Source organism: Erythrolamprus reginae, chromosome 1 (genome assembly GCF_031021105.1).
Source record: "Erythrolamprus reginae isolate rEryReg1 chromosome 1, rEryReg1.hap1, whole genome shotgun sequence".
Taxonomy (NCBI): domain Eukaryota; kingdom Metazoa; phylum Chordata; class Lepidosauria; order Squamata; family Dipsadidae; genus Erythrolamprus; species Erythrolamprus reginae.
The window spans coordinates 184,233,857-184,260,772 of record NC_091950.1 but is presented as its reverse complement, the minus strand read 5'-3'; the positions used below and the strand labels follow the sequence as shown (position 1 = coordinate 184,260,772).

The 26,916-nt window shown below is 44.9% G+C and overlaps 1 protein-coding gene across 1 annotated transcript in view; it reads left to right on the top strand.

Annotated features, from left to right (window-relative positions):
• Window positions 1-26,916, top strand: part of KCNH7 (potassium voltage-gated channel subfamily H member 7) — a 395,413-nt gene that overhangs the window by 309,650 nt on the left and 58,847 nt on the right. Inside the window, exon 9 of the mRNA XM_070731643.1 lies at window positions 18,538-18,737. Within this exon, the coding sequence (XP_070587744.1) occupies window positions 18,538-18,737 (200 nt within the window). The remainder of the gene's footprint in view (window positions 1-18,537; window positions 18,738-26,916) is intronic.

The following is a 26,916-nucleotide window of genomic DNA, read 5'->3' as shown; positions in this document are numbered from 1 at the left end:
AGTTGTGCGCAAAAGTACAAGTGAATATACAAAAATGGGCACAATGGAAAACTAACCCACAGATTTCTTTTGCAAACACTAACAGCCTATACCAAGAGTGTCAAACTCACAACCTGCTGACCAAATGCATCACATGCTGGCTCCGCCCTTGCCAAGTTTAGCAAAGGGGGAAAAAATCCCGATACATCACATGATGCCGCCGTGACAAGGCAAATGTGACACCCCTGGTCTATACTCTATGCAGAATAAGTGACTTATCCACTAACTTTATTAGTTGATTCCTAGTTTCCAATTAATAATGAGGAAGAGAAGCGACATATGTACATAGTTCTGACAGGCTATCTTCATCACTGATAAAATTACACAAAAGTTGTACTAAGAATGAGACGTCCATCAATGACATAGAATTTGTATCAATTATGTAATTCCATAGAATAAATTACTCATCAGTTATCCCCAGGCGGGGGTTCCTACTTACCGCCACTACCAGATGAGGCTACGGAGAGGGGTGGCATACAAATCCAATAAATAAATAAATAAAATAAATGCGCGCACAGCTCCGGGTGATTGGCAGGTGGGCACCTGCGTGCATCTGTTGGGCGCACATCCAAGCGTGATTTGGCTTTTGCGCATGCACAGGGAGTGATATCTTGTAAGAGGACGTTTTGCAGCATGAGATTTCAGCGGGTGTTTTGCTTCCACACATTTTTTGCATGACGGGAAGCAACCCCCCCCCCTCACATTTGTGTCCTCTTGCGAAATTGTGCTTCCTGTGCATGCACAGGAGCCAAATCTCACTCAGACATGTGCACCCACCTGCCGGTCACCTGGAGCTCCATGCGCAGCTCCATTTTCACTACCGGTACACAGTGTGGTGCGTACCGGCTAGCAACTCATTACCGGCCCTGTTTATGTAAGGGAACGCTTTCTCTGCCCTGAGGATTGATTGATTGAATCTCCACAATCACAGCCCATAACCCTGGCCTTTTTTAAGAAGCAAGTTCTAGAACTCTTAGGACCTTCAAATTTATTACTAAGCCAAACTTTAATGTTCTATCTGAATACAGTAGTACCTCTAGATACGAGCTGCTCTACATGCGAGTATTTCAAGATACGAGCCACGAGGGGAGAGACATTTCTGTTCTGCTTCCGAGCTCAAATTCGGGATACGAGCCGAGCGTCCACTAGGTGGCGCAAGAATCCTTGCTTTTGGTTATCTCGGAGGGGAAAAACAACTTGTTCCAGATACGAGTTGCCTCGAGATACAAGCTCCCTTATGGAACGAATTATGCTCGTATCTAGGAGTACTTCTGTATTATTGTTATTCATTTATGTTGTTAGTAATAATACCAGTAGTAAAATTTCATCTCCACTACACTTTGTAAAGAATGAATGGCTATTTGTGCAGGAGAGGAAATTTATTTTCTGTGGCTTAGTTTTTCAAGTTGATGCTGAGTCTTTTAGCCGTAGTATAAACAAGTGAGAAATTTGGTAGACTGGACAAATAACTTTTAAAAATGAGCATATTTAAGTCAAAACTGTATTGGAAGCTGCGATGAAATGAGATTGTAATTTAGAAAGATCAATTTATGTAAACATAAGGACTAAAACAGTAGTGATGCCATAACCAGTTTAGGTGCTTCCAAATCAGGCACTTGTTCAGACACCTTATCTGATTCATAAAATTTCGTCCTCTTGTAATCCTCTTTTTTCAACCACCATACATTATTTGTTAAATTTTGCCCAGGAGGGGGAAAAGTGAATAACTACATTACAGCATGTATTTTAATTGGTAACTTTCAAAAGCCCTCCATCTTGGAAGTGCCATCTCAATGATCAAAAGGGAATTGGTAATCAACCCAAAATTGGAGCTCTCACAAGGTTCAGATGTGGGTTCATGTCCTGAAATGTAATTTAACAGATTAACAGAATTGGAAGATCCAACCTCCTGCCCAAGCAGAAGACCGTACATCAGTCTCTACCTAGGATCGAATTCACAACCTCCTGAATGTAGATCCTGTAAGTTGGTGCCTTATGTTCAGAGAGGCAGTAAAGTAGCAATAAGCCATTATGAGTAATGTAATAACAGTACCTCAAGATAAAGCTCAGGGAAAACAGGATCTCTTCTGGATCAGACCAAAGTCCATTTAATCTTATATCATGTTTCCAAAAGTGACTAGCTAGACTTGAGGGGACAATTCATAGGATATGAAACAATTGGGTTTCATATCTATATTTTCCCCTTTCCATGACAAAAGGTATTCCAGTAATACAGAATTTGAGTCAAGAATTTGTGTATGCATTTTTATATAGTTTAATACAAACACTATTTGCCAAGAGTCCTTCGGGAGTTGGGTGGCAACAATAAATTAAATTAATAATAATAATAATAAATAATTTGCAATTCAATAAGATAGGGTTGAAACTACATATTGCTTCAGGATATACTTGTTTGTGTATTTTTCATTCAATCTCCTGACAGTCAATTTGATTATCTGTCTCTCAAACGTTAGGAATATGACAAGAGAAAATTCTCTCACAATCCACTATCATTATACCATTATGTTGGTCTTAATTCTGTTTATGAAACATGCACATTTATGAGAATTGGCAAATGCAGTCTATGTCACACTTCACGTCAGGCACAGCAATACTTTTCACCTCTCCAGAAACTCAACCGTTCATTCAATAACTAGCTAACAATAGAAGCTTCATGGGTGAAACAGCTAATTAAGCTGTTGTATTACAGACAAGAATGAATAGTCAGAAAACTGTTTGCAATAGTGGCAAATATCTGTAGCCTCATGTATCCCAGCGGCCAGTTAGGTCCCACAGAGTTGGCCTTCTCCAGGTCCCACGGCCAGACAATGTCGACTGGCAGGGCCTAGGGAAAGAGCCTTCTCTGTGGCGCCCCTGGCCCTCTGGAATGAACTCTCCAGAGATATGTACCACCCACTCCCTCCTGGTCTTTCGTAAAGCTTTAAAAACCTACCTTTGCCAGCAGGCATGGGGGCCATGAGTGATGAGACTATCTCCGGCAGATACGCGATACGATTGGATTGGATGAATGTGTGTGAGTGTACATGGGGTCTTTTAAAATGTTTTAGTAAATTTTCATATTTTATAGTTATTAGATTTCTTATATATTGTTATATTTAATGTTGTACACCGCCCTGAGTCACCTCGAGAAAGGCGGCATAGAAATCTAATAAAAAGAAAGAAAGAAAGAAAGAAAGAAAGAAAGAAAGAAAGAAAGAAAGAAAGACCAGTCAGTCTCTGCTTAGGAAAGAGGCAAGAACAAACCACTTCTGAAATCTTGCCAAGAAAACTACAGGGTCTATCTAGTCCAGGTATTCACCGGGAATCAAAACTGACTTTAAAAAAAATGTATCAGAGTTTGTTCCAGAAAATTAAATCCAGAAACCACACTAGGCATACTGATGCAGCAGGATTCATTTAAATAAAAAACTTCTTTATATACAAGAATAACAGATGAGTATTTACAATACCAGTAGCAGAATTCTTCTTTAACATAATAGCAGTAACAGACAGGAGAGAACAATTAGTTTCATTTCAGCCGTTCAGAATGGACTGAGAGTACAGAATGGACTGAGCCATGCCCAGCCTTCCAGCTTCAGTTTCAATTCTCTGCACAGACTCAGATGTGTTTAGCTCCCATTGGCTGACTTCGTTGCTATGCCTTTTCATTGGCTGACCTTGTTACTATTGGTTCTCCTAGTCCATGAATGTCTTAACAAGTTGATATTCCTATCGCTAACCATGCTGCTGGTTCCAGAGGTTTTCCCATCTCCCTGGGTTTGTTAGTTTGTTTGTTTTTCTTCTCCAGTATCTATGAGACTTGCTAGAAAAGAAAAGAACCTCACTGCTTTTCCCTTCATAAGTAGCAAGATATTGCTCTTTTAGACAAGCCGCCACACATATTGGATATTTTTTTAAAAATCAGATCCTTCACCCTTCCTGCTCTTCTCCAATTCATAGAATCTGCTTTTACTTTTACTTCTTTTACTTTTACTTAGCCTTCCTGTGGGGACTGAAACACACTGGTCTCTTTTTGGCTACAGGGGTAGCAGTCTTCAAAGCCTCAGGGCTTTCCTCTTAAAGAATTGCCGAGTGCAAAGAACTCTTTGGGAGACTTACTGACCTTATTCCCCAGCAAGGTTGAAGGATTAGATGAGCTTAATGGAAAATCTCTTTATATCCCTGCAGTTAATTACTCTCCTTCAAGCATCCCTTTTCTGATTAGTGAAGGGAAGATAAAAGTTTAGACCTTCTGCTCTTTTGGCAGTAGGAAAGCTGCTGAAACACAAGGTAATGTCAGGAGCACCAAGCCATAGGCAAGAGGTAATCTCTCTCTCCAACTTTCAATTTTGCTCTTTTCTAGAGGAAAATGAGACCCTCCAATAAAACTTAGGACGTTGTTCATTGTGACTGTTATATCTCAGCCTGCATCCAGGCTTCGAACTAGGCCAAATCAGAAAACAGTTTGTAGAGAGCTCATTGGAGATTTTACTTTAGTGAAATAGGCAACAGTGACAGAACTTTGAAAGCCTAATTGAGTGAGTTGGCTAGATTTTTCTCCATTATCTTTGAGAAGTCTTGGCGGTGATGGTGAACCTTTTTTTCCTCAGGTGCCGGAAGAGCGTGGGTGCATGTTATGGTGCATGCGCAAGTGCCCACAATTCAATGCTTGGGGAGGGCAAAAACAGTTTCCCCTACTACTCGGAAGCCTTCTGGAGGCCAGAAACAGCCTGTTTCTCAACTTCTGATGGGCCTAGTAGGCTCATGTTTCTCCCTCCCCAGGCTCCAAAGGCTTCCCTGGGTCCAGAGGAGGGTAAAAACACACTCCCCCATCTGTCCCGGAGGCTCTTTGGAAGCCAAAAATGCCCTCCCAGGGCCTCTGCGCAAGCAAAAAATCAGCTGGTCAGCATACACATGCACATTGGAGCTAAGCTAGGGCAAGAGCTCACGTACCAGCAGATATGGCTCTGCGTGCCACCTGTGGTACCTGTGCCATAGGTTCACCATCACTGCTCTAGGGAATTTGAGATGCCAAATATTGTCCCTATCATTAAAAAAAAGAGAAAAGGAAGATCCAAAGAAACAGAGGTCAGTTTCTCTGACATTGACACCTAAATAATTTGCAGTGAATAATAAAAATAATCCACCATGGTTCCCCCAAAATAAGACATCCCCCCAAAATAAGACCTCTTTCGAAAATAAGCCCTCCCTGAAAATATTTAAACACATGTGCAGCTGGTCCCTGCCATTTCTTCTGGTTAGGGTTGGGGAGACAGAGCTGGAAATCAGCTAAGATGGCAAGAGGAGCCCCATCTTGCTTCATGCACCCCAAAATAATAAGACCTCCGCAAAAATAAGGCCAAGTGCTTATTTTGGGATGCAAAAAATATAAGACAGGGTCTTATTTTCGGGAAAACACGGTATAAACATTCTGAAAACAATGTATTACTTCCCAGATGACAGCATACATTTATCAAAAAGTAAGGCAAGTATTGAGTAGCTTTTTATTAATAAATTTTTGGGAGTGTTTTAAATGCAACATTGCTTGATTTCATCAAAGCATTTAATAAAATGATCGTGCCATCAAATTAGCATTGATGCTTAACACCCACATTCTTTTCTCCAGGATGATCTATCCCCTAACCTAGTTTTTCAGAACTTCCAACAGCAATATTACTGTAATTGAGTCCATCCACCTTGCTAGTTGTCCTCTTTCTTTCACATTTCGGTATGGACTTCTTGAGAGAGCTAGTTCTTTGTGTGATGTGTCTGAAGTGTAATAATTGAGTCTAGTCATCTGTACCTTGAGTGAGAACCCTGATTGATTTGTCCAATAATTGTTTTCTTGGCTATTCATGACCTTCTCTGAAGTCTTCTGTAGCTCTACAGTCCCAAAGCCTCAAGACTCTTCCGATCCCATTTCTTAAAAATCTACTTTCACTTCCATACTGCCTCACAAGAAAACTGTTGCCTGAACGTTTGATAAAATACCCTGACCTATTAACAAACCAATTAGGATAAAGCAGTGACCAATGAGGATAAAGCAGTTTTTGGAAGCTTATGAAAAGGGAGCTGCAAATAAAATAGATGTAGTTGTTGATGATAAGGGGCAAACTAATAATGAAAATAATGTTCTTCGTGTAATGTGCACGAATGCTCGAAGCTTGAGCAACAAGCTCTGTGAATTAATGGCCATAATATCTAGAGATAATTTGGACCTGGTTGCCATAACTGAGACATGGTTTAAGGATTCTAATGAATGGGAATTATCCATACCAGGATATACACTGTATAGGAAGGATAGAATAGAGAGAAGGGGAGGTGGAGTAGCCATTTATGTTAAAGAAACTCTAAAAACAACACTAATTCAAAATACATATCAAGATCTAGAGACCCTCTGGATTTGCATGCAAAATAAAGACGGTTCTGTCATTAGAATTGGGGTGATCTATAGGCCTCCAGGGCAATCTGAGGAATATGACAACAAGATGGTGGATGAAATTACCCAAATGGCAGTAAAGGGAGATATTGTGGTTATGGGTGATTTCAACATGCCTGATGTTGACTGGAATATCCCCAGTGCCCTTACATGCAAAAGTAAGAATATAGTAGAGGCCTTTACAGGAGCAGCTCTGGCACAGCTGGTTAAGACACCAACTAGAGAGGAGAATATTCTAGATTTAGTTTTTACGAATGGGAATTGGGTTTCAGAGGTCAAGGTGGGAGAAAATTTAGGTTGCAGTGACCATCTATGTTTGTGGTTTGATATAAAAACTCATTGTGAGCAATCCTATAATGCAACCAAAGTATTGGATTTCAGAAAAACAAATTTTAATGCAATGGGGGAATATTTAGATAATGAATTAAAGGGGAGGGATAAAATGGCAGGAGCGAGCACCCAGTGGACTGTATTTAAAAAGGCCATCTTAAAAGCCACTGGACTGTATGTAAGACAAATAACTAAAGGTAAAAGGAAGAAGAAACCGCTATGGTTTAGCAATGATGTAAGGACTATAGTCAATGAAAAAAAGGCTGCCTATAGGAGGTATAAAGAGTCTGGAAGTATAGCTGATAGGGAGGAGTATAAAATGAGACAGAAGGAGGCGAAACAGATAATATATGCTGCTAAAGCCTCAAAAGAGGAAGAAATTGCCAAATCTCTAAAGAAGGGGGATAAAACCTTCTTCAGATATATTAGTGATAAGAAGAAGAAAAACTGCGGCATCACGAAGCTTAGTACCGGGAAAAATACATGCATTAATGGGAATAAGGAGATCGCTGACCATTTTAATAGCTACTTCTGTTCAGTTTTCTCAAAAGACACCTTACAAAATAATACTATAGAGGGATATAGCATTGCCTCCAACTGTACGGATTCAGCTCCAGTGATCTTAGAAGCCGATGTCTTAGAAGAACTTGAACGATTAAAGATAAATAAGGCAATGGGTCCAGATGGCATCCACCCCAGAGTTCTTAAAGAACTCAGATCTGTCATTGCTACCCCCCTGACTGATTTGTTTAACCAATCCTTGTTAACAGGAGATGTTCCTGAGGATTGGAGAATGGCAAGTGTTGTGCCTATCCACAAGAAGGGCAGTAGAGAAGAAGCTGGTAACTACAGGCCAGTTAGCTTGACATCAGTTGTCATTAAAATGATGGAGACTCTACTGAAAAAGAGGATAAATCAGCACCTAAAAAGCAATAAATTATTGGACCCAAATCAGCATGGCTTTACTGAAGGCAAATCATGTCAGACTAATCTCATTGATTTCTTTGACTATGTCACAAAGGTGTTGGATGAAGGTGGTGCCGTGGATATTGCCTACCTGGACTTCAGCAAAGCCTTTGATACGGTTCCACATAAAGAGCTGATAGATAAATTAGTGAAGATTGGACTTAATCCCTGGATAGTTCAATGGATTTGCAGCTGGCTGAAGCATAGACACCAGAGGGTTGTTGTGAATGGCGAGTATTCTGAGCAGAGTCAGGTTACAAGCGGTGTGCCACAAGGGTCTGTTCTGGGTCCTATTCTTTTTAATATGTTTGTGAGTGACATAGGGGAAGGTCTGGTAGGGAAGGTTTGCCTATTTGCCGATGACTCTAAAGTGTGCAATAGGGTTGATATTCCTGGAGGCGTCGGCAATATGGTAAATGATTTAGCTTTACTAGATAAATGGTCAAAGCAATGGAAACTGCAGTTTAATGTTTCCAAATGTAAAATAATGCACTTGGGGAAAAGGAATCCTCAATCTGACTATTGTATTGGCAGTTCTGTGTTAGCAAATACTTCAAAAGAAAAGGATTTAGGCGTAGTGATTTCTGACAGTCTCAAAATGGGTGAACAGTGCAGTCAGGCAGTAGGGAAAGCAAGTAGGATGCTTGGCTGCATAGCTAGAGGTATAACAAGCAGGAAGAGGGAGATTATGATCCCGCTATATAGAATGCTGGTGAGACCACATTTGGAATACTGTGTTCAGTTCTGGAGACCTCACCTACAAAAAGATATTGACAAAATTGAACGGGTCCAAAGACGGGCTACAAGAATGGTGGAAGGTCTTAAGTATAAAACGTATCAGGAAAGACTTAATGAACTCAATCTGTATAGTCTGGAGGACAGAAGGAAAAGGGGGGACATGATCGAAACATTTAAATATATTAAAGGGTTAAATAAGGTCCAGGAGGGAAGTGTTTTTAATAGGAAAGTGAACACAAGAACAAGGGGACCCAATCTGAGGTTAGTTGGGGGAAAGATCAAAAGCAACATGAGAAAATATTATTTTACTGAAAGAGTAGTAGATCCTTGGAACAAACTTCCAGCAGACGTGGTAGATAAATCCACAGTAACTGAATTTAAACATGCCTGGGATAAACATATATCCATCCTAAGATAAAATACAGAAAATAGTATAAGGGCAGACTAGATGGACCATGGGGTCTTTTTCTGCCGCCAGACTTCTATGTTTCTATGTTAATTGTGGGCTTGGTGGCATGATAATAAAATGGACAAATATTTGGCTTAATATTTATTCAAAGGGTATTCATTAATGGAGAGCTATATATCATCTGGGATATGACAGGATTAATTTCTGGGACTGTAAAAAAAAAGTTTTCCCTAGCTTAAAGAAAAGGTTAATGTCATGTTTCTGAGTAATGCTCCCAACCAATTCAAGACTCTGAGGCCTTAGCTTCCTCAAAAATCCTGTTTATTGAATACATTGTATTGGCACGGTCAAGGGTGAAGCCCACATAGAATAATTCCCACATTTTTGGTGTAATTAAAGAATAGATATTGTCCACCTCCCTTATGTCATAGGTCACATTAGCCAACCAAATAGGAAACAGAAACATAGAAGACTGATGGCAGAAAAAGACCTCATGGTCCATCTAGTCTGCCCTTATACTGTATTTTATCTTACAATGTGTTCTGTCTGGGTGCCCCCAGACTTCAACACCAACTGGAAAAAGCAGCCAGACACGCTGGTAAAAGCAAAAGCACTTTATAGTTTGAAAAATAAACACAGAGAAAAACCTGTTCTTCCCAACAGGCAGGCTATGAGGCTTCACAGTAAAGTCCTGACGGCCAGACAATACAGCAGACTTCTTGCTGGCACACACACCACTGTAGAGAATAAGCCCCCACGCCTTTTCCCCCAAGGTTTCAGCCTTCAAGGCCACAAGCCAGAATCAGAGACGCCAAAGATCACAGCCAGGTCCTAGGACTCCCAAAGATAATACTCCACAATACAGGAAGGGTGGGTCTGCCTTTTCAGCCTTTCTGGGGAGAACCACACCCAAACCCAGCTGTTACCTATTTAGGACTGGAAGTACCTGGCTAATTGTCCCCTTCGTTGTGCTGCTCTTCTCTGCCTGTGATCGATGATGGTTTGAGCATTTTCATCTAAGGACTCTAGGCTGCTTGCTGGGGAGAGCTCCACCCCGGGGGATTCTGGCTGTTCTCCCTCTCCCTCGGCCTGATATTCCTCCTCCCCTTCTGCCTGGGCCTCCTCCTCCTCCTCCTCCTGTTCCTCATCCTCCCCCTCTGAGCAGGGAGCCGGCAGAGGTTCAGCCGTTCCCTGAGGAGCCTCAGACGGAATCACAACACAATGGATATATGTTTATCCCAGGCATGTTTAAATTCAGTTACTGTGGATTTACCAACCACGTCTGCTGGAAGTTTGTTCCAAGCATCTACTGCTCTTTCAGTGAAATAATATTTTCTCACATTGCTTTTGATCTTTCCCCCAACTAACTTCAGATTGTGTCCCCTTATTCTTGTGTTCACTTTCCTATTAAAAACACTTCCCTCCTGATCTTTATTTAACCCTTTAACATATTTAAATGTTTCGATCATGTCCCCCCTTTTCCTTCTGTCCTCCAGACCAGTGTTTCCCAACCTTTTTTGAGCCGCGGCACATTATTCATATTTTCAAAATCCTGGGGAACATTGAACGGGGGGGGGGCAGCTAAAGAAAAGTTTGGACAAAAAAAATATCTCCCTCCCTTTCGCTCTATTTCTGCCTCCCTCATTCTCTTCCTTCCCTTCTTTCTCTCTCTCCATCCCTCTTTCTTTCTTCCTCTTGTTTGCTCTCTCTCCCTCCTTCCCTCCCTCTATGTCTTTCTCTCTCCCTTGCTCTCTCTCTGTCTCTCTTGCTATCTCTTTCTTGCTTTTTTCTCTCTTTCTTGCTCTCTCTCTTTCACTGCCTGTTGCTATATGTCTCTTTCTTTCTCTTTGCCTCTCTTGCTATCTCTCTTTCTTTCTCTCTCTGTCTCTCTTGCTATGTCTCTTGCCCCTGGCTGCTCACCGCTGCCTTCGCCGAAAGCGCTTTTGTCCAGGGCTCTCAGCCAGGGGGCTGCAGGAGAGGCGGCGAAGGCGATCTCTCTCGTTCTCCAGAGGCTGGAGAAAGTGATTTTCAATGTCAGGGGTGCGGGCCGGCGTGCGCTCTCCCCATCCCCCTGCCGGCTTACTTTGAATGGGGCAGGGGGATGGGGAGAGCGCACGCCGGCCCGCGCCCCCGACATTGAAAATCACTTTCTCCAGCCTCCGGAGAACGAGAGAGATCGCCTTCGCCGCCTCTCCTGCAGCCCCCTCGCTGAGAGCCCGGGACAAGCGCTTTCGGCGAAGGCAGCGGCGAGCAGCCAGGGGCGTGAGGGGCCTAGAGGCGCGGGGGGGCGGCCGCGGCTTTGCCCTTGGAAAAGGGTGTGCGGGGGGGTGTTTTGGGGTGCGCTGGCGCAGGCATGCGCAGCCCGGCACCCTCCTGCTCCCACCGCCCTCCCTCCGGGCCCCAAAGGACATTGGTTGCTGCCCCCGCCAGGGAAGCTCCAGCTGGGCGGGGCGCTGCTGGTGCCTCCGCCCTGGAGCTCTTGCCACTGCCATCCCCCAGCTACTACTTGGTGCCGTTGCTGATGGCGCCCTCCTCCTCTTGCTGCCGGTGCGAAGAATGAAGCTCTCCTTTTTTCCCGCCTTCCTTCTTTGGGGCAGGAGAGCGCCAGCAATAGCGGCATCGGAAAGTAGCCGCACCGGCAGTGCCCCGCCCAGCTGGAGCTGCCCTAGGAGTTTGGCGGCACACCTGACCATGTCTCGCGGCACACTAGTGTGCCGCGGCACACTGGTTGGGAAACGCTGCTCCAGACTATACAGATTGAGTTCATTAAGTCTTTCCTGATACGTTTTATGCTTAAGACCTTCTACCATTCTTGTAGCCCGTCTTTGGACCAGTTCAATTTTGTCAATATCTTTTTGTAGGTGAGGTCTCCAGAACTGAACACAGTACTCCAAATGTGGTCTCACCAGCGCTCTATATAAGGGGATCACAATCTCCCTCTTCCTGCTTGTTATACCTCTAGCTATGCAGCCAAGCATCCTACTTGCTTTTCCTACCGCCCGACCACTGATGAACTTCTCAGCATTTCCTCCTGCCGTTGCTAGGGCACCCTGCTTTGGCCTTGGTTCTCAGTAGCCTTATCATTGTTACGTCTGGCACACTGGAGGAAAACATTCTACATTCTATAAGTCTCCCCCCCCAACCCCCAATAAATATGCAACTAAGAAACAAAGCAAGAAAGATTTGGCTTCAGCTAGAATCATTCCAGAGTTGACAGAAGCAAACATAAAAATCTTCACTTAAGAAAAAGGTCAAATACACAGATTGAAAATAGGAATACTTTCCAATTTATGAATTAAAAGCATCTTGGGACAATAGTTTATTGCAAACGATATAATTCAACAATGTGCTTTGGCTTCAAAAATGAATTTCCCTGCTAATCATGGGAAGTAATGGTTACAATTTATTTTGAGCTGGTAAGGCCCCCATGAATATTATGTCCAGTTTTTGATTCCATACAAATAGATTTACTGAGTGGCCACAAGGATTACGTGGGATAGGAATTAATCCAAAGAAAAATTAAATGAATCTGGTCATATTTAGCCTAGAAAAGAGAAGAATAAAGGTTGATATAATAGCACCGTACAAATATTCAAAATAATATCACACAGAAATTAAATCAAGATATCTGTGTGAATAACACAGAATAAAGGACAGATATCAATTTAATATTGGTAAAAATGTTCAGTACTGATGTCCAGTGATGAAATTCTCTTCAATAGATGTGTCAGTGGTGAAATCCATTTTTTTTATTACTGGTTTTATGGGCGTGGCTTGGAGGGCATGGGTAGAGGTAATATTCTACGAACTACTCAAAATTTCGGTTACCAGTTCTCCAGAACCTGTCAGAACCTTCTAGATTTCACCCCTGAGATGTGTCCATACAAAGCCTAGATGACCATCTGTTGGGCAGATGCTTTAATTTGAATGTCTATAGTGAAATTGATCTCAATGGCATAATGGACCCTTCTAACATAATGAGTCCTAACTGTAAGTCTCCCAGAATTGCCCTGTAGTGAGATAGGAAGCAAATAAAATTAATTAATTAATTAATTAATTAATTAATTAATTAATTAGCCTGTTGTTTAATTTTATTATTAATTTAATAAATAAATAAATAAATAAATAAACCTGAAGAATAATTCTCAGTCAATGACATCTCTAAACTTGACACATAATCGACTTTCTGCATTCTGCTGTTTTTTTCATTTCTGCAAGGCAATAAAAATAGTACAGTCTCATTTTTTATATTAGATACCATAGATCAGTGTTTCCCAACCTTTTTTGAGCCGCACATTATTCATATTTTCAAAATCCTGGGGAACACTGAACGGGGGGGGCGCTAAAAAAAAGTTTGGACAAAAAAAAAATCTCTTCCTCCATTTCACTCTATTTCTCCCTCCCTCATTCTCACTCCTCCTTCCTTCCCTTCTTTCTCTCTCCAGCCCTCCTTCCCTCCCTCTGTCTTTCTCTCTCCCTTGCTCTCTCTGCCTCTCTTCCTATCTCTTTCTTTCTTTCTCTCTCTCTCTTTCTCTCTTGCTATGTCTCTTTCTTTCTCTCTCTCTCTCTTGCTATGTCTCTTTCTTTCTCTCTCTCTCTGTCTCTCTCTCTCTTTCTACCACACTGACAACAGCGGCATCAGGCAGTAGCCAAGGGTGGCGGCAGAGCGGCTGACGGCGAGCGGGAGCCCTGACAGCGGCAGCTGGACGTACTGCTGGGCTCCGTATATGCTGGCGCTGTGCTGGGCATGGGCGTGGGGCTGGCACCTCCGGCCCAGCCAGCGAGCCAGTGCCAGCCCCGCAGCGCCAGCATGTACATCTCCAGCAGCACGTCCAGCCGCCACTGTCGGTGCCTCCACCCTGGAGCTCCCTCTCGCCGCCGCCATCTCCCCGCGACTGCCTGGGTCTCTGCAGCCGGCACCCTCCGGCTCCCACCGCCAGTGCTCTCCCACCGGGCCCCAAAGGACACTTGCCGCCGATGCCAGGGAAGCTCCAGCTGGGCAGGGCGCTGTCGGTGCCTCCGACCTGGAGCTCCCACTCACAGCTGTCCCCCGGCTACTGCCTGATGCCGCTGTTTCCGGCACTCCCCTGCTGGGCCCCAAAGAAGGAAGGCGGGGAAAAGGAGAGCTTCATTCTTCGCGCCTCCTTTTTCCCGCCTTCCTTCTTTGGAGCCCAGCAGAAGAGCACCGGAAACAGCGGCATCGGGCAGTAGCCAGGGGACAGCTGCGAGTGGAAGCTCCAGGTCGGAGACACCGGCACCGGCAGCGCCCCGCCCAGCTGGAGCTTCCCTAGGAGCTTCGCAGCACACCTGACCGTGTCTCGCGGCACACTAGTGTGCCGCGGCACACCGGTTGGGAAATGCTGCCATAGATTACAAATCATCATTGCATAATTTACTCATTTTATAGCTTTCCATGAAGAATTTGAAGCAACTTTTCTAAGTGGTTAATATTTTTTAAGCATTGCCCTACAGGCACTATGCAATCCTTGCATATTTTCATAAAAGTAAAATTAGGTATCTGTAATTAAGGTAATCTTTCACTGAAATATTCTGGCTTTAACACAATATTGCAGAAAAAGTAGCTTCCTACACCTTATTCTTTGAAAATACAAGAATTATTTGTACCCTTGTGTCCAAAATTGTACCCACTTACAAGAATTATAAAATAATATTGCAGCTATTGCTTATTTAGACTATCATTTTTTAAAAACTGAAATAAATAATGTAATCCTGTACTTCCTTAAAAGGATATATCAAAAGGTCTTGAATTCTATAGGTGTGTCCTTTAATGGGCAAAGGAAAAAAATCTCTTGAGGCCTTCCAGAGGAACTACCCCAAAGCGGGATCAACTGGGACATGTAGGAATGACTAAAGATTTGTATATTCAAGGCCCCTCATACTTCTGTCATACCTACAAACACAGATGAGAATTAGCCCAGCCTCAGATATAATAGTATAACTGCCTCTTGTTGAAAGAAGAGGGAAAGAAAACAGAAATGGACCCCACCTTCCCACCACTATTCAGCAGGACTTAGGGGGGGAAACTATGCCCCCTATGCCACATGTGGCCTCCATAGCACCCTGATTCTAGTTTTCAAGAACAATAACAACGCCACTCCCTCCAAAAAAAGGAATTATTCAGAATTTTTTTTTTTTTTTTTTTGGTATTGGGAAGAGTTGAAGAACAATGGTTCCAGTTGGAAGAAGGGGTAGAACAGTCTGTAATCATTACATCAGTACAAGGTCTAACATATACAGTAGTCCCTCGCTATATCGCGCTTCACCCACCACGGCTTCACTTCATCGCGGGTTTTGAAGTCAGCGTTGGCACAGATACGGCGCTTAGAAGTTTGGAAGGGCAGGACAAGCCAACCAGCTCACGGCTGGGCGAATGATGAGCGGGGCGGGGACTGAGCTCCGGCGGAGGCCCGTCCCCTCATTCAACCCGCCTCGCCAGTGCCAAGAAGGCAGTCTTTGGAGGCATGCTTAGTGGTTGGCGGCGGCGGTGTGCTTGGGGTTGTAGAAAGAGCTCCCGGCAGCGCACGAACGAGTGAGCGCGAGCAAAGAAAGGAACGCGACGCAGCAGGGATTTCCAGACTGGGCTCGAGGGCAGGAGAGGAAGTGCTGGGCGGGTGGAGGGGGGGGGAAGAAAAGAAAAGAGAGAGAAAAAAAGAACCAGCCGGGGCAGCTCACCAGGGACTTTCCAGCCGGGGCAAGGCAAAAAAGACAACGTTTGGCCGAACTGCTGCAAAGAATAGCAGTGGGTTGGGAATGCTCAGGGGCGGCGATTCTTTTGCCCCCCTCCCCTTCTTTTCCTCAGGCGCAGAGTAAGTAGTAGTGGGGGGGAAAGGTTAGCCGGCCGTTGCTCGCCTCCAGGCATCCGGAGCTGGTGGGAAGGAGGAGAAAGGGAGCAGGGAGCGTCCCCCCTAAAGTACTATCAGTCGATAAATTCCCCATCGCGGATTTCACCTATCGCGGCGGGGTCTGGAACGTAACACCAGCGATAGGTGAGGGACTACTGTACACATCCTCCAATAAATGCTGTTATACTTTATCTGGGGGGGTGCTTGAAAGGTAGTTTAATAGGTCACCCCTTGAACTGTCTAACTATGGACCCCCACAAAACTTTTTCCCTCCACTTTTGAGGATTTAGAGGCAAATTAAGCTGAATAATATTATTGTGCGCCAGTCTCTGTTTTAGGGGATTTACATTAAGTAATTTTGCAAAAAGTTTGGTTATATCACAACTGTCCTTAAGCAGGGCAGGCAAACCAAAAATAAATTGCTCGCTCTGATCTAAGAACAACAACAAAAAGGGCAAACAGTTAGAAATATCAATGGAACTGGAATGTATTTTAAAAAGATGGGACAAATGGTTCAGTCCTAAAATGTGTTGCTTGGGCGGTGGCACATCATAGAACAGTTGTAATATTGCAAAGTGATGTGTTGTGTCATCTGTACTTGCCACCTTTTTTCCCTATTACCTTTATCCAAACCATTTGTGGATAAGTCCTTAGGAGACTTTAAAGAAGAACTTTCCACAATCACAGCATTGAATGCTTTCTTTGTAACTTCATGCTCCCTTTATGTCCTTCTCTGTTTAGCTCTCTTTTGGGGCATTTTAAGGACACATATAATCCAAGCAACATTAAGTGCTTTATAGGTGAAATTAGATGTCAGTCTGGTGAAACTAAACTCAGCGCAAATGGGTGTGTGTTCCAAGCATCTGTTCAAATCCACAAAGTCAGTACAATGGTTTGCGGAACAAACTGAATCATACATGTGGTCATCTATATTTTAGCCAAGCCTTTTTTCTTGCTCTTTATGGTTATGCAGACTTGGACAATTAAATGATTGGAATCGAAAGTGTTTACATTTATTGATGAGCATGTAAGTATCTCCAGGTTATCAGGTGTATTTGAAGGCAAGACCCAAACCCAAAATATTTTGTAGGCAAATTGTATATCCTGAAACTAGAGAACAGTCTTTGTTCCAATCTTTTTGTAGCAATCTCTTTGCTACAAAGCTCAAAGTCTGCCGAGCAGCTGTGCTCACTACTCTGATATATGCCAATGAGACTTGGACTGCATGCAGGAGACATGCTAGGCAATTGAACCACTTCCACATGACCTGCCTCCATAGAATTCTGAAGATCCGGTGGCAGGATAAGGTGCCTGACACTGAGGTCCTCTCCAGAGCAGGCCTGCCATCAGTTCCCACCCTGCTGATGAAAGCCCAGACATGCTGGCTGTCCATGTTGCTAGGATGCCAGATCATTGCATCCCTAAACAGCTCCTCTATGGTGAGCTGTCTAAAGGAAAGCGATCGCATGGTGGACAAAGGAAGTGATACAAAGAGATGTTAAGATATCCCTTCCCCCTAGGCCATTACAAGTTATACATGGTATGTTTGTGTAACAGTGGTGCCCACACGTCTGCCCAACGTGTAGCAGAACATTTTGTGCCTGCATAGGCCTTGCCAGCCACCTGCGGACACATTGTAGACAGCCCACAACCCATTAGATATCAAGGTCCTCTTTGAACACGATGGAGAAGCATCAGCATGTGAGAATCTCCAGGTTATCAAGTGTATTTGATGGCAAGAACCAAACCCAAAATATTTTGTAGTCAAATTGTATATCCTGAGACTAGAAAACAGTCTTTGCTTCAATCTTCTAATATTTCAACAGCTTGTATCTATTGGAGACCGATTAGACTGGTTTCACCTTGCCCTGATTGATTCATCACTTGCATTTAGAAGATTCCTCTAAAGCAAAATTGAGGGCAACTAAAGCTAAGTCCACTTGCATAGCCTGTTGGATGCAGTCCAATGAAAAGCAGAACTTCTCTTCTGACCAACTGTTTTAAATACTTAATGTTGTTTGGCCTCTCGTATGAATTATTTCATCATTAAACTATTAAAAACCAAGCCAGGGTAATAGCACAGTCCATCATTGCTGACTGGTGAGAGAGGTTTAGCCAGCCTTGATCTGAGTAGTTGGCATAATTAAGCAGGACCATGCCAGGAGGGGAGGGGGAAGGCAGAGCAGCATTCTTGACATAAGACAGCCAAATAAAGATACTGTTTGCCCCATATTTGCACGGGGGGAATTTTCTCACGGTGTTGTTGAAAAAAAATAACTTGATCGAATATCTAATAGCATATCTGAATTTTTTTTACCGATGCATGCTGGATGCTATATGTGTAAGAAGAACTGTAAATTGCAGCTTTGTAGGAATTGTCCCATTGGCTTTAGGCAGAGTGATTCATCCAGTAATTATAAACAACTTTGGGTACTTCTTATACCTGGCATATTTTTAGAAATGGAACATTATGTTTTCATTCCATGATGCACAATCTACAGTGCCACTGTGTGGCGCCTGGACAAGTGGCCATGGCTGCATACTTAAGTGGGACAATCCTTGTTTGCCAGTTTTTTGCAGTTTTGGCAAGAGGCATGTGTTTCTTTCAGTGTCCTTCTCTGTAAAATATGGGTTTCTTTCTTTTTTTAAAAAAAACCTATCGTATTACACATATTTTGAGCGATATAGGTAATTTTGCATGAGTACAATGATATCAGCCAACCACTTATTTTCTTCTTTTATTTTAACCCTAGCATTAATGTATGCAAGCATTTTTGGAAACGTATCCGCAATAATCCAAAGACTATATTCTGGAACGGCACGGTATCACATGCAGATGTTACGTGTGAAAGAGTTCATTCGCTTTCATCAGATTCCCAACCCACTGAGGCAGAGGCTCGAAGAATATTTCCAGCATGCATGGACATACACCAATGGCATCGACATGAACATGGTATGTACGTTTGCTTTTAGCAACAATTGCACACAAACATGTGCAAACCAAAATAGAGAAGAAAGAAAACCAAGCTTGGTGGTAGTAGAAGGCTTTATTTCCAACCCTAACCACATTTAACTATTTGTTAATATTGTTTTCTCTGGTTTTATGTTTTCTTAGCCCCTACCCCTGAATTGTACTGGAAAATGGGCAGCCGAATACATTGTTTCAATAAATAAATGTCAAGAAACTGTAGCCTGATACTTTGGAAAATAGCCAATTTTAACTGGAGGAAGTAACCTGTAGATCTTTAAATGTCAGTTGCATACAAAATCTCTTGACAAAGATTACATGAGCAATTATTCTAGAATTGCTTAAAAATCAAGCCTTGCTCCATAAAATGATAACTTCAGGGGTTTTGTTTGCTGAAAGTAACATAACTTCATACAAAGTAAGTGCCAAAATATATTCCATGGATGATAGAAGTACCATTCTACATGCCTTAAAGAAGATGTTTAAAGGTCAAATTATATCATATAATTTTATAATTACATATTTCCTTTTCTTTTTTTCAATGGAAATCCAACTCAAAAGCAGCAATTGAAAGAAGAATCCCAAAGTGAGGAAATAATTCTTCCTTTTTGCTCATTCCAGGTCATAGTACGCACTTAGCTGTTTTTCCAGAGTAGTTGCTAGGGATGTATACGTACACAAAAATATGCACATGCAATATTTTTTTAATTAAAAAAAACAGGCAGAAAAATATCTATCATGCTCCAATATTCTTCTGTTATTAACTGTCACATCCAAGGGTGCATTTTCAGCAAAGTCAAATATTCCCGCAAAGCGCCGAGCATACATATTCATAAAATATACTGTTTAATCCTAAATTAACCTGCTTTAAGTGTGATCCAAATGCCACCAACACTAAACAACTTTGCTGCAGTAAAATTGATCCGTCTGGTCAAGATTTGGATTCAACAAAGTGATAACATAGTTAACCAGTAAAGGATAATATATGTAGCTTAGGGTTGAAATGAAAAGTCCTTGGTGGTCTCTGAGCTTATTTATTTATTTATTTATTTATTTTATTTATTTATTGGATTTGTATGCCGCCCCTCTCCGCAGACTCAGGGCGGCTAGTCTAGCACTGATAACATTACCTAGTTAGGATAATGAAAGGTCTGCAAGAAAACAACCCAGCTCAGGGAAAACCAAGGACCCCTGATAAAATAATTTCATTCTAGTTGAAATAAAAACTAAATGAGTAGGTGAGCAAAGCCATGCTTGTGTTTTTCTCAAAATGGAGCCATTTGTTGTTGTTGTTTTTAAAGCCAACCATCCCTTTCTGAAACTGAAGCAGGTTTCCAAAGCTATACAGCACATGAGATTTCCAAATCCCATCAGGCAAACCTACCTAAATCCTTCGGTTTGTAGAAAATGGCCTATTAAACTATAAATTAATACACTAGTGTTGATACACAGCAATGGCACAAATGGCCCTGTTGATCTAATCATTTACGACTCTAATCAGAGCCACTATTTCCATCCTTGTGGAAAGGCAGGCTCACAGTTCAATTTCTTCAAGAAAAAAATCCTAATATCCCATGAGGTCTCCCATGTAAGACTACAGTATTGACTCCTGCTTTGGAAGCTATAAATACTGCCCCCCCAAAAAATTGGTTTAAACAAGATCACATGGAAGATATTGAAGTTGTATGTTATTGTGAGCCATAAACAGAAATAGCTCCGTGGAACCGTGCAGTGTTTCATCTCTGATTCCAAATGATGCTTTAGAAGGCCCAGGAGCATACAATAAGCGTCTGCAAGCCTTCTATGCAACTGTACTATTTGTTGGGAGTGTGCAGGAAAGGCTGATGTTCAATCCTGAGTCCCTGCAAGATTAAGGCGCTACTCCCAGAGGTGCTGTTTTTAAGTGGCACCTTCTGGGAATCAGAACTGAAATACAGTGGTACCTCTACTTAAAAACACAATTCATTCTGTGACCAGGTTCTTAAGTAGAAACATTCTTAAGTAGAAGCAATTTTTCCCATGGGAATCAATGTAAAAGCAAATAATGCGCGCAAACCCATTAGGAAAGAAATAAAAGCTCGGAATTTGGGTGGGAGGAGGAGGAGGAAGAAGAGGAGGAGGACAGTCGCTGCCAAAGGAAGAGGTTGGGGTGAGGTGAATCAAAAATATCCAAAACTTTAAGGCTTAAAAAAAAAAGAGGGACTCTGGGGTGGCGAGGAGGAGCATGCACCTCCCATACACCCGGCGCGAGGCTGCCTCCCATACACTCCGCCAGAGAGAGAAACCTAGGGGGAATGGCAGGAAACTGGCTCGGCCTTCGTGCCGCTCTCAAATTTCCTGGGAAATTTTTCTGGGCTCGGGTTCTTAAGTAGAAAATAGTTCTTAAGAAGAGGCAAAAAAAATCTTGAACACCCGGTTCTTATCTAGAAAAATTCTTAAATAAAGGCAATCTTAAGTAGAGGTACCACTGCACTGTACAAACAACAACTTCCTCTGCAGGTACTATACAAGGAAATAAAATATTTTTATAAGATTGACCTGGAATCTTCTTTTAAAAAAGGTTGATTCTCCACTGCAGCTGGAAGGAGAGTCCAACATGGGTAGTTAACCAATCTTATTGGTAGAGACTGAGTTAATTATTTACATATTAATTAGGTACCACCCCCTTGTATCCCCCATGAGCTCAGTTTTAAAAACTCAGTCTAAGAGTAGAGACTTACTGAGTTTGAGCTTAAGCTAATTAGAGCTAGTAATTAAGAAAATAATTAATAATAATAATTAATAAAATGTTGTAACCTGTTTAATTTTTCTGCTTTGTTTTTCAGATGGAGCTGACAGCAGTAGAACAGGAGCTACGGGGTCCCTGCCCTCCGCGGGCAGCACCCCCAACGTTACTCCTCAGGGGTTTTGTATTCCCTCCGAGGGAACACCCCGCAGAGGAGCATCCAGCCTGGGGTCCCTGGCCTCCGAGGCCACACTAAGGCTGCAAGCCGAAGGTGGGGGGGTCCGCCCCCCCCACTGGGAGGCTTGATGTCGCTCGGAAGATCCGGCGAGGCTCGCCGAAAGAGCGATCAGCTGTTCGGCGGCGAGGGAAGCCGCCGCCGAAGCCGCCGCCGCCAGAGCCGCCGACGGAGCCGCTGCAGCAGCGAGACCGCTGAGGCCACCAGGCTATTCTGGGCAGCGGAGGCGAGAGCCAGGGCGACTACCCTGGCGTAGACTGCCATCAGGGGCAGAGCGGTAGCGGCGAGCCCGAAAAGACCGGGAACGGCACGGGCGCCGCCATCTTGGACAAGATCGTGGGCGGAGCGCAATTAGGCGCGAATGGCCAGCATTCTGGCGGCAAGAGCGCAAGAGGGGGCGAGTAGGCTCCAGTGCGCAGGCGCAAGAGGCTGGGAAGCCGAGACGCCATTTTTGTTTGAGTCAGAAGGGCGTGGAGCCAAAATTTCTGTTTACCAACATAACTGTGAGTAATAATGGAGGAATAGGCCGGGAATGACAAGAGCAGTTCCCCCGCCACCAAAGATAAGGGCAAAGGGAAGGCAAAGGATAAGACAAAAGCCTCCCAATCTTCCAGCTCCTCTTTAAAGGAGGCGGAGAAGCGTATTAAGGCCCTTGAAAAGAAACTAGAAGCGGCCCTGCAGCCCTCTCCCTCTGGATTGCCCCTTACCCAGCGGCAGCACATGACCCCTGACCAACTGACCACCCAATCTCCCTTGGGGGCCACTGGGAGCATGCCAACAGGGGACTGGTCGCCTGATAGACAGTTTATACCAATATCTCAGGCCATGCCATCTCCTGGTGCTTCCTGGAACAGACCGGGGTCTGCAGGCCATTCGGTCAGAAGCCAGCAGGGGCCTTCAGCTACATTTACCCCCACGGCAGCTGGCTTAAGGGGTCCATCGGGCTCCTGGCAACAGATGACGCCTGACCTGCAGGAAATCATTGCCAACGTTTACTCACAGGGCATTGCTACGGGGGTGCAGCAAGGCGCTAGGCCCCCACAACAGGTTCCAGAAAGAAATCCTTGGACAGTACCGCCCCCTTCTGGCGTGGGGTCGCTGATGGAGGAACCACAGTTTGAAGAGAGTGACAGAGAATATGACTGGTCAGAGGATGAGACTGTGCCAGAACCGCCACCAGCGGTAGGCCTGTTTAAGCCCGCTCTATTCAGAACCTTGCTCTGTAAGGCCAAGCAGGTGATGAACCTCGCAGGCACGCCTAAGGCGACTGACCCTGCTGACACAACAAAAACCTCGGAGGCTCTTCTCAAGGAATCTCAGCCGGAGACTGAGCACTTCCCGGCTTCCCACATCTTTGTCGAGGGAGTCAAGCGGCCTTGGCAACACCCAGCGGCTGCACAGGGACCTTCGAACATTGAGAGGAAGTTTTACACCTTCGACGAGGAGGTGGAAAAACTCCTAGAGTTCCCGCCAATTGACCAACCGGTAGTGACACTTGTCTCCAGTGCGTTGGTGCCTTCGGAAACTGGCGACAGCTTGAAGCCTGAGGACAGGAAGGCGGAGATGTTGCTGAGGAAGGCACATCAGATGTCGGGCTGGGGGTTCAGAGCGGCTGCCGCGGCATCATTCATCAATAGAGCATCCATTATGTGGTTGCAAGAAATGCAAGCCAGGCTCGGGCCAGAGGACGGACGCCTCAGGCAGGACCTGAGCAAGCTGCGAGCGGCAGCGGAATTCTCAGCAGACGCTACCCTCCATGCGGTGAAGTTCTCGGCTAGGAGCATGGCAACGACTATGTCGTCACGACGCCTTCTCTGGCTGCGAAATTGGCCAGCAGACTTGAAGTCTAAATGGCGGCTGGCCTCAAGCCCGTTCCAGGGGTCTATGCTGTTCGGGGAGATCTTGGAGAAGGTCCTCATTGAGGACAGAGACAAGAAGAAGGTGCTCCCCAGGGCAAATAGGAGACAGGACCGCAGGTCTGCCCCATACACAAGGCGCCAGAACCCTCGCTGGGAAGCCACCTCAGGAACGGGTCAGGCTCAAAGATCCTTTACGCCAGGTCAATATGGCCAATACAATCAGTCATCCTTTCGATCCGATCGGGGGTCATTCCAGGACAGACCCCGAGGTTACCAACAATCGAGACGGCCATTTCGGGGAGGTAACCAGAGAGGTTTTCGTCGCTCAAAGTGACTCAACCGGGATGCCGATAGGAGGGAAACTTCAACATTACAGTCCCTCCTGGCTACACACGTCATCCGACAAATGGGCCTTAGCCACCGTTTCGCAGGGGCTGCGACTGGAGTTTGTCCAGCCTCCACCATCCCGCTTCCTTCATTGTCCCGTGATACGGGACTCACAAAAGAGACTACAACTCCGAGAGGAGATAAAGCATTTATTGGACATTCACGCTATAGAGCCGGTACCCCAACAGGAAGAGGGCAAGGGGTTCTATTCAGTGATCTTTATAGTACCCAAGGCCTCAGGAGGCTGCCGGCTCATACTAAACTTGAAACAATTGAATGTGTTCATAAAATACAGGAGGTTTCGAATGCACTCCTTACAGACAATTATAGCATCCATACGCTCCCACGATCTATTAACATCAATAGACCTCAAGGAAGCGTACCTCCACGTACCTATACATCCAAGTCATCGGCGGTTCCTCCGCTTTTGCACCGAGGGGGAGCATTTTCAGTACAGGGCCATGCCGTTCGGCCTCTCCTCGGCCCCTCGAACCTTCACCAAACTGTTAGACATTTTGACGGCAGATCTGCGCCAGAGATCAGTCCGGCTGATGGCCTACCTGGACGACATAATCGTTTTGTCCAGGTCACCATCGGGAGCCAGGAACGACTTAGACAGGACAGTGCAGACACTGGAATCTCACGGTTTCACAATCAATATGGAGAAAAGTCACCTGTCTCCCACCACCAGATTACTTCATCTCGGAGCAATCATAGATACCTTATCAAACACGGTATCTCTGTCTCCGGAAAGACAACACACCATACGGCAACTGATCTCCAGCATTCAGCACAACAGGAGAGTTCCCCTGGCGTTGTTATCCAAAATCCTGGGGACATTGGTGTCAGCCATAGGCATCGTTCCCTGGGCAAGACATCACATCCGGGATCTACAGTGGTTCTTGCTCCCAGCTCAAAGAACCAGGAGGAGCGACTGCAACAAAAAGGTTCGTGTTCCACGGGCAGTCCGAGAGTCCTTGCGATGGTGGACATCGCCAGCCTTAAGCAAGGGCTCCCCCTTTCGGCTCCAAAACCCAGTAACCCTCACGACAGACGCCAGTCTTTTAGGATGGGGCGCGCACATCGGACATCACATGGCCCAGGGCCTCTGGTCAGACAAGGACTTGGAGCCAGTCAACATCAATTTCCTCGAATTGAGAGCGGTGTTTTTGGCCCTCCAAGCGTTTACCCCGCTGGTGCAGGACAGACACGTGCGGGTCCTGACAGACAATGTTGCAACCAGGGCCCATCTAAATCATCAGGGGGGCACGAGGTCACAGCACCTCATGGAGGAGGCCAACCATCTCTTCGATTGGGCCGAGATTCACCTGGCCTCATTGACGGCCGAACATATCGCCGGCGTCAGCAATACTCAGGCGGACTGGCTGAGCAGGACCATTCTAGATCCATCGGAATGGAGCTTGGACCCCGCCATCTTTCAGAGGATGACTCAAAGATTCGGCATTCCCTCGGTGGATCTGTTTGCCAGTCAGCAGAATGCTCATCTGCCAAGGTTTTACACACGTTTTCCGGATCCAAGGGCGGAAGGGACCAATGCCCTCCTCTCCCCTTGGCCACCCGGTCTACTTTATGCCTTTCCTCCCACCAGTCTCATTCCCAGGGTGGTGGAGAAGATCCTGGCAGAGAGAGCGGAGGTGCTATTGGTGGCACCTCACTGGCCTCGACGTCCATGGTTCTCCGACCTTGTGGCACTATCGGTGTCACCACCGTGGAGGATTCCGGACCGGATCATCGCCCTCAGTCAAGGGAACCTGCAACACCCGGATCCCCAGTGGCTACATCTAACCGTGTGGCACTTGAAAGGAGCAGGCTGAGGCAACAGATGTTACCAGAGAAGGTCATTGATACAATACAGGCAGCACGACGTCCGTCGACGTCAAGAATCTACCAGGCAACCTGGCAAGCATTCTGTAAGTTTTGTGACCAACGTCATCTGAATCCGAAGGAGACATCGGTAATCCCGGTGTTGGAATTTCTGCAACAGGGGATAGAACGGGGGTTAGCCCCTAACACCCTAAAAAGACAGGTGGCAGCCCTGGCCACTATGATACAAGTTCCAGAGACACGCTCCTTGGCCTTCCACCCGTGGGTGAGGGATTTTTTACGAGGAGCTACAAACAAGCACAGCCCGCCAGTACGGAGGTTTCCGTCATGGGACCTTACGCTGGTACTCAAAGCATTGACAAAACCACCTTTTGAACCCTTGAGGTCCATTTCTCTACGACTACTATCTATTAAAACGGCCTTTCTGGTCGCAATCACGTCGGCACGCAGAGTGTCAGAAATAGCGGCATTATCTGTCAGATCGGACCTCTGTATGTTTTATCCAGACAGAGTTGTGTTAAGATTGGACCCCACCTTTATACCAAAGGTGAATTCTACATTTCATAGGAAACAGGAATTAATACTTCCGGACTTTTGTACTCATGGAAATCATCCATCTGAATTGCGATGGCACAAAATTGACGTCAGGCGAGCTCTGAAAATCTACATCAGACGTACGGAAACATTCAGGAAATCTGAACAGTTGTTCATATCATTCTCGCCACATAGGATGGGTCTAGGCCTGTCTTCTAAATCTATTAGCCGATGGCTCAAGGATTGTATCATGGAAGCTTACAAGGCTAGGGACCAGACCCCACCATCAGGCCTGACGGGTCATTCAACACGTAGCGCGGCCACATCGGCTGCCTGGGCCACGCAAGCCTCTATAGAGGACATCTGCAAGGCCGCAACCTGGGTGGCTCCTTCCACCTTTGTTAAACATTATAAGTTGGACTCGTTTGCTTCAGCGGACGCAGCGTTTGGAAGGCGTGTTTTGCAACGAGTTTGTGCCTCCACGACGTCCCTGACAAGACCTTCTCCCTCCCATGGGCCTTAATCTTTGGCATATCCCATGTTGGACTCTCCTTCCAGCTGCAGTGGAGAAGGACCGTT